This window comes from Garra rufa, chromosome 22 (genome assembly GCF_049309525.1).
Source record: "Garra rufa chromosome 22, GarRuf1.0, whole genome shotgun sequence".
NCBI classification, from domain to species: domain Eukaryota; kingdom Metazoa; phylum Chordata; class Actinopteri; order Cypriniformes; family Cyprinidae; genus Garra; species Garra rufa.
In genome coordinates this window covers 16585341-16598967 of record NC_133382.1, presented here as the reverse complement: position 1 = coordinate 16598967, position 13627 = coordinate 16585341, and the positions used below count along the sequence as shown (strand labels likewise).

At 34.7% G+C, this 13627-nt stretch overlaps 2 protein-coding genes across 2 annotated transcripts; one reads left to right on the top strand and one right to left on the bottom strand.

The window, feature by feature from the left end:
- The first annotated feature begins 2002 nt into the window (after positions 1-2002).
- On the top strand, positions 2003-2666 carry hbbe3 (hemoglobin beta embryonic-3). Its single transcript, XM_073827733.1, is given in 4 exon segments — positions 2003-2065; positions 2068-2099; positions 2236-2458; positions 2538-2666. Coding segments are annotated over 4 exon segments (447 nt in total).
- Positions 2667-4370: 1704 nt separating this feature from the next.
- On the bottom strand, positions 4371-5457 carry hbae4 (hemoglobin alpha embryonic-4). Its single transcript, XM_073827700.1, has 3 exons — positions 5143-5457; positions 4645-4849; positions 4371-4541 (listed from the first exon to the last, which is right to left on the bottom strand). Exons 1-3 carry the CDS (start codon positions 5232-5234, stop codon positions 4413-4415), a joined length of 426 nt encoding a protein of 141 aa, XP_073683801.1. The 5' UTR covers positions 5235-5457; the 3' UTR covers positions 4371-4412.
- Positions 5458-13627: the final 8170 nt, after the last annotated feature.

Here is a 13627-nt window from a genome sequence, read left to right as displayed (position 1 = left end):
TAAGATTGCACCTAAATCAACAATTTATAGGATCATCAAGAACTTCAAGGACAGAGGTTCAATTCTTGTTAAGAAGGCTTCAGGGCGTCCAAGAAAGTCCAGCAAGCGCCAGGATCGTCTCCTAAAGAGGATTCAGCTGCGGGATCGGAGTGCCTCCAGTGCAGAGCTTGCTCAGGAATGGCAGCAGGCAGGTGTGAGCGCATCTGCACGCACAATGAGGCGAAGTCTTTTGGAAGATGGCCTGGTGTCAAGAAGGGCAGCAAAGAAGCCACTTTTCTCCAAAAAAAACATCAAGGACAGATTGATTTTCTGCAAAAAGTATGGCGAATGGACTGCTGAGGACTGGGGCAAAGTCATATTCTCCGATGAAGCCTCTTTCCGATTGTTTGGGGCATCTGGAAAAAGGCTTGTCCGGAGAAGAAAAGGTGAGCGCTACCATCAGTCCTGTGTCATGCCAACAGTAAAGCATCCTGAGACCATTCATGTGTGGGGTTGCTTCTCATCCAAGGGAGTGGGCTCACTCACAATTTTGCCCAAAAACACAGCCATGAATAAAGAATGGTACCAAAACACCCTCCAACAGCAACTTCTTCCAACAATCCAACAACAGTTTGGTGAAGAACAATGCATTTTCCAGCACGATGGAGCACCGTGCCATAAGGCAAAAGTGATAACTAAGTGGCTCAGGGACCAAAACGTTGAAATTTTGGGTCCATGGCCTGGAAACTCCCCAGATCTTAATCCCATTGAGAACTTGTGGTCAATCCTCAAGAGGCGGGTGGACAAACAAAAACCCACTAATTCTGACAATCTCCAAGAAGTGATTATGAAAGAATGGGTTGCTATCAGTCAGGATTTGGCCCAGAAGTTGATTGAGAGCATGCCCAGTCGAATTGCAGAGGTCCCGAAAAAGAAGGGCCAACACTGCAAATACTGACTCTTTAGATAAATGTCATGTAATTGTCGATAAAAGCCTTTGAAACGTATGAAGTGCTTGTAATTATATTTCAGTACATCACAGAAACAACTGAAACAAAGATCTAAAAGCAGTTTAGCAGCAAACTTTGTGAAAACTAATATTTGTGTCATTCTCAAAACTTTTGGCCACGACTGTACACACAGATATAATGTACACAAAAACTTTTATTTTGGATGTGATTAATCACGATTAATTGTTACCCAGCACTAAATATAATGTAATGAAACATAAATGTAATTTGCTAAAAAAAAATTTTTTTTATTAAATTTAATTTAATAAATAAATACATAAAATATAGTAAAAAAAATATATAGGACCTGAGTACAAGGGGACCCCTAGCTATTAGGGGGCCAACATGTTTCTGGAATGATAAGACCTGCTTCCCTATTTTTATTATATGGACAATTAATGAAAAAGTTATTAAAAGAACACACAAATGAATTACATCCTGAAAATAAGCCTCGAGTACAGTGATACATAAGGAATGCTCAAAGGCATATCATACAAATGGTGAAAAACCTGGAATACCTAAATAAACATTGTGGTAGTACTAGTGAGAAATGTTTATATCCATTTTCACAGAATGGAAACTCTTTTTGTAATTTATGATTTCAAAATTTCGATTATTTTGTGTTCATTTAAAATTATAAACTTAGAAATAGAATTAATAGGCCTACTTTACACATAATATCACATGTCTGTGATGAAATATGTAATCCCTATGCAAATGTGATACATTTATTGCTTCCTTTATATAATTTGCAACCTAGCAACGAACTCTCTGTCTATATGGCTTAAATATATGAACGTGAAACTTCAATAAAGAACCACACTCTTTCAATGAAACACTATAAATGTAGTACGCCTATGCCATAAACTTAACTCAAATGAACTGTGTGGTTTATCGGTCAACTACCGCATTTTTCTCCGGACTATCGGTCGAACACATCTGTCCGAAATACATGGGCGGCAGCCTAGAAGGTCTATATAAACATATGTCCAGTTGTAAAGCCACAAGACACGATGGTTGCGTGGACAGCTGAGGAGCGCGCTGCGATACAGGGTGTATTCGCGAAACTCGACTACTGTACGAGTCGGTAGGCCTGGAGAGTTTAGCGAGGTAATCTTATTTCTGGCCTGTTTTGTTCGATATATTTTATTCCAATGTATTTCTTCAAATGAAGTGATTGCAATAAGCCATTAACCTGTTAGAATGCCGTCCTTTAATATTTCTGTCTTTCTTGTCTGGTTTCAAGATGCTTGGTCGTCTATCCCTGGACTCGGCGGTACTTTGGTGGGTTTGGAAACCTATTTAGCGCCGAGTCAATCATGGCTAACCCAAAGGTCGCAGCGCACGGGATTGTAGTGCTTCAAGGACTGGAGAAAGCTCTCAAAAACATGGATGATATCAAGAACACCTACGCTTCCCTTAGCGAGCTTCACTCAGTGAAACTTCAAGTCGACCCGGGCAATTTCCAGGTTGGCGTCTCATTGCAGTGGCTATCATGTTGCTTATTATGTTGAAGCTTTGCTTTACTTTTCTCAACTTCTCTTCCAGCTCTTAAGTGACTGCCTGACTGTGGTGATCGCTACACGTCTGAAGACCGAGTTCACCCCAGACGTCCAAGCTGCATGGCAGAAGTTCCTGTCTGTCGTTGTGTCAGCCCTATCAAGGCAGTACCATTGATTCGTCAACTGAACGATGAAATTGTCTTTGTGTAATTTAAAATTGTGTAATGCATTAGTGAAAAATAAATAATTGATAAGATTTCGTTGTCTACTAAGTCGTCTCTACATTTAATATTATACAGACCTATTATACATTTTCAGAAGTTATAATATTCAAAATGTTTGTAACTTAGCAAGAATGATGCACATAGATCAGGTCAGGAAGGGAAGTATTAGAAGTCTTTGTTCACTCTGATATGATTTCCACTTCCTGCCCCTCCCTCTTCTCACGCCTTACAAGATCTTATAAGAAATGTGACCATGGACCACAAAACAAGTCTTAAGTAGAACGGATATATTTGTAGCAATAGCCAACAAAATGGTTCAAAATTATCGATTTTTCTTTTATGCCAAAAATCATTAGGATAGTAAGTAAAGATCTTGTTCCATGAAGCTAGTTTGTAATTCCCTACCTTAAAATATTAAAACTAATAATATGCATCGCAAAGAACTTCATTTGGACAGTTTTAAAGGCGATTTTCTAAGTATTTAGATTTTGTTCACCCTCAGATTCCAGCTTTTCAAATGTTGTATCTCAGCCAAATATTGTTCCATCCTAACAAACCATACAATAATGAAAAAATTATTTATTTAGCTTTCAGATAATGTATAAATTTCAATTTCACAAAATTTACCCTTATGACTGATTTTGTGATCCAGGGTCACAAATATAACTGATGCAAATGTCTAAAATTCTCTCACTGAAGTTCCATAATGCTTTATCGTAAGCACCCAAAATACACTCAAATGTATTTAGGTCTAAATTTAAGACCGTTTGGATTACATATTTTTAACACAAACTAATACTATGGTGCATATTGTTCAGTCTAATGAAAATTCCTGCATTCAAAAAATCATGGCATAGTTTTTTATTAACTATTTGCGTTGATTTGATTCTATTTAAATAAATAAAAATGCGTTAATTCAAATTGCTTAGCAGCGCATTTACTCGAAATATACGACTGGAACAAGCAAAATTCAAATGTATAAGACTGAACAAATGGGATTTATTAATGATAAATATATAAACCTGGTTATTGTGCATTTAAAACATTCAGTTTATTATTAGAAAAATCCTACCTATTTCTTACCCGTTTGATGTAATACTATTAGGGTACTAATGTGATCCACAGGTGATGACAGGTCTGCTGTTTAAATTTCAGCACAACGGAGAGCGTCATTTCCTTTGGACTTAAGCCAAGATTTCAGCACTTAGGTCTGGATAGCAGCACACACCCACATTAAACATCACGTGCAACACTGTGGTCATGGATTGATTTTTCCGTTTGCATCAATTCAGTCAGTTTCACAACTCAACAATATCGTTTATGTCAGAAAATAAAGTACCTTAAAATAAGAATATTAGAATGGATTCTGAAGGATCATGTGACTGGAGTCATGATGCTATGATGGAGTAACGTCAGCTTTAAAATCAGGAATAAATTACATTTTAAAATAAATTTTGGCTGTTTTTGCTGTACTTTGAATCAAGTAAATGCAGGCTTGGTGAGCATAAGAGACTTCTTTAAAAAACTGCTACTGTTCAAAAACTTTTGACTGGTAGTGTATATATATTGTTAATTGATTATTTGATGGCTTTACATTCAGACAAACAACAAAGACACACATATTTAGTAAAACATCTATTATTTATTTATTAAAGATAAAGTTATCAGAACCATCCCATCCTTCTTCGGAGGGGTCTTCATCGGAACTTCTCGGCTAAAACAGCTGAGAATGCCGAAAGAAACTTGTCTATCGCCGCGTGTGCAACCGGTGTGAAGTTGTCACCCATATGGCAGGCTAACGTCACAAGGATGCAATGATTGAAAAGCTGGAAAAATGTGAGATGTTTACGTTAGTGAGCTAAAGCAAAAAACATCACATCATATTTGTACTGGATCATCTAAATGCACAGACAGACATTATATGAACACCTTGAAATTTGTAGGATGTATTCGCAGCTGATAGGCATGGAACCTGCTTAGTGGTGCCAACGTTGTAGTAAGTGTGCTTATGTTCCTCGCACCCTCGGCTAAAGCCTGGACGATTTTCTTCCCGTGACAGCATAAATGCTCTGAACGGGGGCTTATATCTAGATGAGAGAAGTATGTCTTTGTTTTGGGGAACGTTGTGAACATCCTAGTAAACAAAAAGAAAAACAAGGTCAGCAAGACGCAGACGGTAGACCCCTTCAATATTTCCTCCCACTCTGCTGCTTGCGTTATCACTTGAGGGGAAACTGCCAAATACGTCAAGACCATCAATCATTGTAAAGACTTTTGATACTCAGAAAATTGAACGGCGAACTATTAAGGATTCACCAAAGTTTTGTATAATTTAAAGAAAACCAACAGCCCAGTCTGTAAAAACAAGCTAGGCCTGTTTTGATTATAGAAATATAAATGGTCTGTTAGGCTATATGGACAGCGTACCTTAAAAGAGCCTCAGATCCAATTTCTTCTGCCACTGGAAGCATTTTGTCCCATATTTGTATAATCAACTCTTTTTCGGTGTTTGAGAGCATTATAAGACGGCGTTTTTATAATTTATAACCTACTATCTAAACTATAAACAAGGTGAATAAATATAAGAAGCTAACGTTAGTTAAGTTAGCTAATAAATAACGCGAATAATTCGTCGGGTTGCAATTTCGATCACATAATTACCACAAACTCTGCCTCAATAATGAAAAAAGCGAAAATAGAAGAGACCAGTACGCAGAAATGTAGTTCCCGACGGTCGCTCTCTTCAACTCACCGGCAAACCAGACTTAATCACGTGAGAGTTGAAACTGCGCAGTGTACAACTTACTCTGCGTCATATTGGAAGAGCCTCTGTTATCTCTGCCGGGATTCCGACTTTAGTGAGTTCAGAGATGTATTTCGTAATAAGCAGGCTAGATATAGCGCAATTAAACAGTCATAAAATCTCATCGCAGCACTTTTGATGAAGAGCTACTGTATTTTGAATGTTACCATTTCAACTGAATTTCAACATGTCTGAGATTTAGTCAGTCGAAGCAGTTTTGAGGTTAGTTAATCTAATTTTGTAAATAATGCATTGTTACATCAGCGTTTTTAGATTTGTGGAGTAAAAGCTATAGTTTTCATTTTTAAGTAGTTTTATTTTGAAAATATTAGTTAATAAAAAATACAGTTATTCATTGTTTGTTCATGTGCATCCACTAATGTTAACAAACACTACTTGTGATTTTAATAATGCATTAGTAAATGCTGAAATTAACATTAATATTAACAAATGCTGTAGAAGTATTGTTCATCCTTATGTTCATGTTAACTAATGTAGTTAACTAATGTTAATGAACCTTATTGTGAAGTGTTATTAATGTGCTTACTATTTAACATTTCCATAAATGAATGTACATTCTGACATTAAAATCTCTAGATTAATTGAGTGTTGTTATATATTGATGTTCTATGTAGATATTAATATGCCTGTACACTCTTAAAAATAAAGGTGCTTCAAGATGCCATAGAAGAACCTTTTTGTCTAAATGGTTCCATAAAGAACCTTTAACATCTGAAGAACCTTTCTGTTTCACAAAAGCTTTTTTGTGGCAAATAAGGTTCTTCATATTATGAAAAGGTAAGCAAGAAATGGTTCTTTAAAGAACCTTTGACTAAATGGTTCTTTGTGGAACCAAAAATGGTTCCAAACCCTTTATTTTTAAGAGTGTATATAAGTCATAGAATAATTATAATTGTCTGTTATCGGCAGAAGTTAGGCTATTTAATAATTAACTCAATGGTACAAATGAAATCATATAAGAATCAATAAGAATCATATCAAAAGTCATTCAAAAATGCTGTTAAAGTTTATTCAATGGGGCTTCTTACCCCAATATTTGACATTTTGTGCTATAACAAGTGAATTAGCAAATTTATTTATTTATTTATAATAACACATTGGCTGATTGGATTTTCTCACATTAAAACAGTAAACAGTTTTTAAAAGAATAAACATGTCGCAACATGTTGCGACATGTTTATTCTTTTAAAAACTGTTTACTGTTTTAATAAAAAAAACAAAAATAGAAGAGCAAATGGGACTTATTAATGATAAATATATAAAGCCTATATATAAACCACACAATGCCAAATGCAGCTCAAATGCGATAAGAAAACAACAACAAAGTAAAACTGAAGTTTTAATATAATTTATTAAGTTTTAATATCATTTATTTAATATCATATTAAATGACATTGACTCTCAATTTATTGGCTATGAGCATGCACTTCTGCAATAGGGAGGGGTCAAGGCATTGGGTCTGATAAACCTTCATGGCTGTTCATATCAGCGGCTCAGGCTGGGGGCTGGAAGAGGGTGGAAGCTGCAGAGCAGCGTAATCACCCGTCTCACTCCTGCCCTGCCCTCCTTCTGGCAACAAACCCTGGCAGCATGACTATCCAACTATCCATGACTCAGCTAAATCGAAGGACTACATCTTTAACAGAGTCCATAACCTTGTGCATGTTGTAAAATGTGCAGTATGACACGTATACTGTAGTCTGTAGTACATGGCTGTGCTCAGGTCTATTCTTGGCTGTGTGTGTATTTTCTTTTAATGATTATGTGTATGGTTTGTTGTTTTATAATTTATTTTGTGTTTATCATTGTTTCCAATCAGATTGTTCAAATTTGTGTCTATTTCAATCTGGAAACAGCTCTATCCTCACAACCTCACACAAAGTTATATATGCTAATATAAAGTGTTTTGGTAAGACTTTCTAAGTCGTTTTAGTAATAAATCTTTAATACACATTGTATAGTGCTTAACAGATAATTGGTTAAAATATATTATCACAGCTTGACGTATGAGATAATGTGCTTGATAATATTTATTAATAAACTTATGAAACATTACCTAATGATTAACAAATCATTATTTCATGAAAATTAAAAAAGGCCATTAAACTTTCAATTGATTGTGCATGTCTTAAAAATCTACAAATGATTTTGACAGAGAGTTTGCAATGATTAAACACTTTGTTAATAAATCATTAACAAGCATTATATAATGCATAATGGGTCATTAGTTAATGCTTACAAATGTTATTAAACTTTCACTTCATATGATCATGCACTTTTTAATATCTACAAATGATTTGACCAGAAATTATAATGATTAAAAGCTTATTTGTATACAGCTGAGGTCAAAAGTTTACATACACCTTGCAGAATTTGCTAAATGTTAATTATTTTAACAACATAAGAGGAATCATACAAAATGCATGGTATTTGTTATTTAGTACTGACCTGAATAAGAAGGATGTTTACATATGGTCCACAAGAGAACATCAAAAGTTTAAATATGCTTGATTCGTAATACTGTGTTGTTACTTGAATGATCCACAGCTGTGTTTTTTTGCTTAGTGGTTGTTGTTTGTCCTGAACAGTTAAACTGTTAAACTGCCCTCTGTCCCAGTTTAACATAAATTCTGTGTTTTTTCAGCATTTTGTGTATTTGAACCCTTTCCAACAATTACTGCATGATTTTGAGATCCATCTTTTCACACTGAAGACAACTGAGACTTTAATATGCAACTATTAAAGGTTCAAATGCTTCTGATGCTTCAGAAGGAAACACAAAGCATTAGAAGCCGGGGGTGAAAACTTTTTGAATTTGAAAATCAGGGTAAATTTAATTTATTTTGTCTTCTGGGAAACATGTAAGTATCTCTGTAGCTTCTGAAGGTAGTACTAAATGAAAAACAACTATGATATTTAGGCAAAACAAGAAAAATGTATACATCTTCATTCTGTTCAAAAGTTTACACCCCTGGCTCTTAATGCATGTTTTTTTTTCCTTCTGGAGCATCAGTGAGTGTTCGAACCTTCTGTAATAGTTGCATATGAGTCCCTCAGTTGTCCTCAGTGTGAAAAGATGGATCTCAAAATCATACAGTCATTGTTGGAAAGGGTTCAAATACACAAAAATGCTGATAAAACAAAGAATTTGTGACCTGAATGATTTTTCTAAAGAACAGCAGACAGTTTAACTGTTCAGGACAAACAAGGGATTCATGAACCACTATCACTAAACAAACAAACACACAGTGGATCATTCAGGTAACAACACAGTATCAAGTGTATGTAAACTTTTGAACGGGGTCATTTTTATAAATTCAACTATTATTTTCTCTTATAGACTATATACATGTTTTTTTATGTGAAATATCTTATTTAGGTCAGTTTTAAATAAAAACACAAGATGCATTTTGTATGATCCCTCTCATTTTGGTAAAATAATTAACAGATTCTGCAAGGTGTATGTAAACTTTTGACCTCAACTGTACTTTTCAGTGCTAACAAATGTCATTAAACTTCAGTTCATTTATTACCTAATGCTCTTTTTTTACTTTTACAAATGGTGTGAAAAAATAATGCTTAGTTAGTAATTTTAAGCATCCACAAACTATTCATGTTAACATATTAAGTCATAATCAATGTCTGTAATGATCATATGTTTGGTCTTCGTTTTTGTTGTTGTTGTTGTTGTTGTTGTGTAGACTACTATTTATGCATTTTAACCAATCGTTTGTTTATTATTTGTTAATGTGTGTACAGTACCCAATCTAAAATGAAAACTATTCATCAATTTTAATGTTTATAAAAAATGTTTAAACATTTGCACTTTTATGAGGAGTCATCTCAATGGCAAAAATGTCCCAAATGACCTGATTTCACCTTATTTACACAGTCAATAGTTCATTTTTTTGGTGTACTCAATCTAAAGTCAAAACTATTCATTATTTGTAAATGTTTCTAAATGTTTATTTATTATTATGGACATTGGGCTTTTAGCTGATGTGTCAATGTGTGTGTAAAGGGTGGTTTTTAATCATTATATAACTAATCTGTTAAAATCATTTGTAGATTTACAAGACGTGCATGGTTATATGAAAGCTTAATGAGATTAGTTATATGAAATAATGACCTGTTAACCTTTTGGTAATGTTCCATAAGTTTATTAGTGAACATTAACAAGCACATTATCTCAAATTTCAAATTGAGAACATATATAAACCAGTGATTATATAATGTCTGTTAATGATTTATTAATCAAAGTTATTAGAAAGTGTTACCTATTACATTTTTTTGTCACATTAACACACATTCGCAAATTAGTCTGGTCACTTTAAAACAAAAATAAAAGTTTGTATCATTTTTTATGTACCATTTTGTGTTTTATTAGGAACGTTAAAAAAAGGATTTATTAATATTTTAATTTGCCAATGTTTCTTTTTGATTAAAATAGAGAGAAAATATCCTATTCACCTGTAATACATCTCCAAGAAGAGTAGCAGAACAACAAGGTTGTTTATGAAAAAATCATTACTGGAAAATGATGAGTTTGACAGACAAACAGAAAAGTCAAATTCAAAAAACAGCTCTGCAGATTGTTGTTGTAATCTGAAAACATTCCCTGGATAACCGTGTGTCCTTAAAAGACTTTCTCAAATACAAAGTGTGGTCGTCTTGAAAATTATGGAAAATATCTAATATTTTAAGAATGTATAACTTATGAATAATAGTGGTAGTAGCAGTAGTAATATTTTATGCAGCTGTTTTTATGTCATGTCACTAGTCAGTAGATTTAAAAAAATGAAATTAATACTTTTATTAAGCAACGTTAGATTAAATTAAAGTGTCAGTACAGACATTTAAAATGTTTTTTATAAGTTTATTATAACAAAATTGTTAAGGTTGCTGTCCACTAGATGGCAACAGCGCACCAAAAGCAAATGTAATGTAAAGCAAACGACATACGTTTAAGGGAATATGTAGGCCTGTATCGAAATAAATTGCATTTGTATGCCCTATATGTGTGCTCCTCCATTTGTTAAAGGTTCTGCTTTCCAAACAGTTATAGTGAATAGCAGAATATACATATAAAAAAAGCATATATTGAAGCATTTTGTATGCTAGGCGAAGAAATGAATTCTGAAAAAGTGCCAGTTTAGCTAAATAAAGGTTTGCCAAAGACGGAACTACCTGTCATCTCTTCAAAAGGAACAAAATACGCAAACAGGATTAATGGTTTTCCTCTGCTTTAATCCTAGTGATGTGTTGTTTGCTTGAGCACTCACTGGTAGATCACACATACCACCCACATTGTCTAGTCTCAGCCTGCCAAATACGCAAACGTGTTATATTGTGACTGGATGGCACACTAATAGATATTAACTGCCGTTTACAATAGATTAGCGTATTTAGGAAGCCTATGAGTTCTGATGAGGGCTGTAATAATGGTGAAAGGAAAGGAAAGCACTGTGAAACATCAATAACTCATTTAATCCTGATTGTTCTGCACATGAAACAAAATACGTGAGTGGTACTTTGAAATCTTGTCAGACAGAGGTCATAAATCATTTGCACATCTTTCAACATGACTATCTATTTGCTCACCTCTTGGGCCATGTCATGTCTCCTCATCCTGTGAATGCCCCCATGAGGGCTTTTAAACATCTATCATTCCATGACAGATAATCCTCCTTCCCAGGACAAAAGTCTCAAGTGTTTAAACAGTGCCACAGACAGCCATTGTGACGTGGAGCTCTTTGGAGGATATCTGTAAGCTTATCTGTAATGAGAAGCATGTGTGAGTCTTGCTGATATGTGAAATATGTGCTTCTGAAGAACATGCAGCAGAGCATGCATCTCAATCAAACCAAGCAGTGTGCAGAGGGTGACCATATTTTAGTTTTCAAAAAAGAGGACGTAGGACCTAGAACTGGGTGGAGGGGAGGGGTTGGTGTCCTAGTTTTGGTATCAAAATATGTCATTTCCATAGCAAAAGTACATATTTTACGGTCACCGTTATGCAGATTGATCATAAACACAGCTAAAAAGCTTCCTACCACAGTGGCCATCTTTCACCACAGTTTTATCAGAGGTAGAATGCAAAATGTTTCAATACAAGCATTTCAGTCAAATAGAATTTATGAAATATTTCAAACTTTTAACCTACGGGAGAAAATCAACCCGGCACAACAGTTTAAAATCAGCCCAATTCCGTGGAAAAAATGCAGATTTGGCAACCCTACATCCAACACGAGCTACATCCAAAGTGATTTAAATACTCTGCATATTGATAGCGACTGATGCGCAAACAACTTTTTAAATTTGAAGATCAGGGTAAATTTAACTTAATTTGTCTTCTGGGAAACATGTAAGTATCTTCTGTAGCTTCTGAAGGGTAGATCAAAAAAATAGACTGTTAGACTGTGGGGGTTTCTTTCTCACAGTTGCACTTGATCTTTGCATTCAAAAAGTTCAGTGTTCAATGAATAGCCATGTGCTCTTAGCTACACAAAAAGGAGGAGGCTTTTGGATTTCCTGCACGTATTAGAGAGTCAACACAGCAAGTTAGAAACTGAAAGGAAGGGAAAAAAACAGCACCTTTTCAATGAGAAAGCTTAATTGCAAACTTCTGAGGCACAAGTGGACTCTACAATAATCAAATTAAGCCTTCCGGCTGTCAAGTCTAGAAAAAAAGACTGTTCAAACTACCGGTCAAAAGTTTTTGAACAGTACAAGTCTCTTCTGCTCACCAAGCCTGCATTTATTCGATCCAAAGTACAGCAAAAACAGTAAAATTCTTAAATATTTCTACCATATATAATAAATGTTTTTTTTATTTCAATATATTTTAAAATGTGAATTATTTAAAAGATTTCAAAGATTAATTTTTAGCATCATTACTTCGGTCACACCATACTTTAGAAATCATTCTAATATTCTGATATGCTTATTATTGTTATTATTAATATGTTGAAAACAGCCGAGTAGATTTTTTTTTTTTTTTTTTTATGTTTCTTTGATTAATAGAAAGTTCAGAAGAACAGTGTTTATCTTTAATCGGAAAATTTAGCTTTGATCACAGGAATAAATTACATTTAAAATATATTCAAATAGGTTATGAGTTATTTTAAATATTTCAAAATGTTACTGTTTTTGCTGTACTTTGGATCCAATAAATGCAGGCCTGGTGAGCAGAAGAGACCTTCTTTAAAAAAAAATCTTACTGTTCAAAAACTTTTAGTGTACATGCACTGAATTGCTGTTACTGTAATTCTTACAAATGTATTCTATTATACTTATTTATTATGTTTTAGAGTCAGATAGTAATAGCATAATAGAGATATAAGCAGATAATGATTTGTTAGCTAAAATATAAAGCATTGCTTCAATTCAGGTTCGACTGTATTTTGTGTACACATACACATAATCCTATCCTCATGCTCTAGACTGTCTAAAATGATGACGAACGACTGCAGCAATAAATACTGTAAGTCACCAGGGATCTGAAACGTCTCCCCTGAACTATATGTCAATGTATAGTTAGAGACAAGCAGTGGATTTACTGTCTGCACTGCTGTTTAGATAAAAACATCAGCAGCAGCCCTGTCTCTCTCAACCTGGAAGAAAGAGAAAGAGCTCTTGTTTCTGGCTGTTCCTGTCTGTTAACACTCAGTGATTTACAGGAGATCCTCCTACTTTTGCTTTCAGTTGCAAATGAGCAATAGAATAATTGAGTGAGTCACATATTACCAACAGGAACCAATTCACATCATCTTTTTATATTGTACTATACTACAAAGCCACACTGCTACACTGTTGGAAACAAGCAGGTCTCACAGTCAGGTTCTCTGAGGGAGTATGGACATGTCATCAGGTGGAGGACTACTGTAAACTAGTACTCCCTTCTGGCCCCCATAAACTAGAAGGCCAAAGGGGAACACAAGAGAGCAGTGAGCAGAAGCAAAACTTCCAGTGCTCATGTGAACAGCTGCCAGCTGTGCTTCCTGCGCTGGGCCTCTGCAGGGGAACAGGAACCTTTGAAGTGGTCAAGGCCTGTACAGTAGGTGAGCCACATGCAGTGTTAAGAAGCTG

Coding starts and splice junctions, on each gene's coding strand:
- hbae4 (XM_073827700.1), bottom strand. CDS start 5,234: ATGCTCTCAAACACCGAAAAAGAGTTGATTATACAAATATGGGACAAA. Junction 4,850..5,142: donor GGATCTGAGGCTCTTTTAAG/GTACGCTGTCCA, acceptor TTTGTTTACTAG/GATGTTCACAACGTTCCCCA. Junction 4,542..4,644: donor TACATCCTACAAATTTCAAG/GTGTTCATATAA, acceptor ACATTTTTCCAG/CTTTTCAATCATTGCATCCT.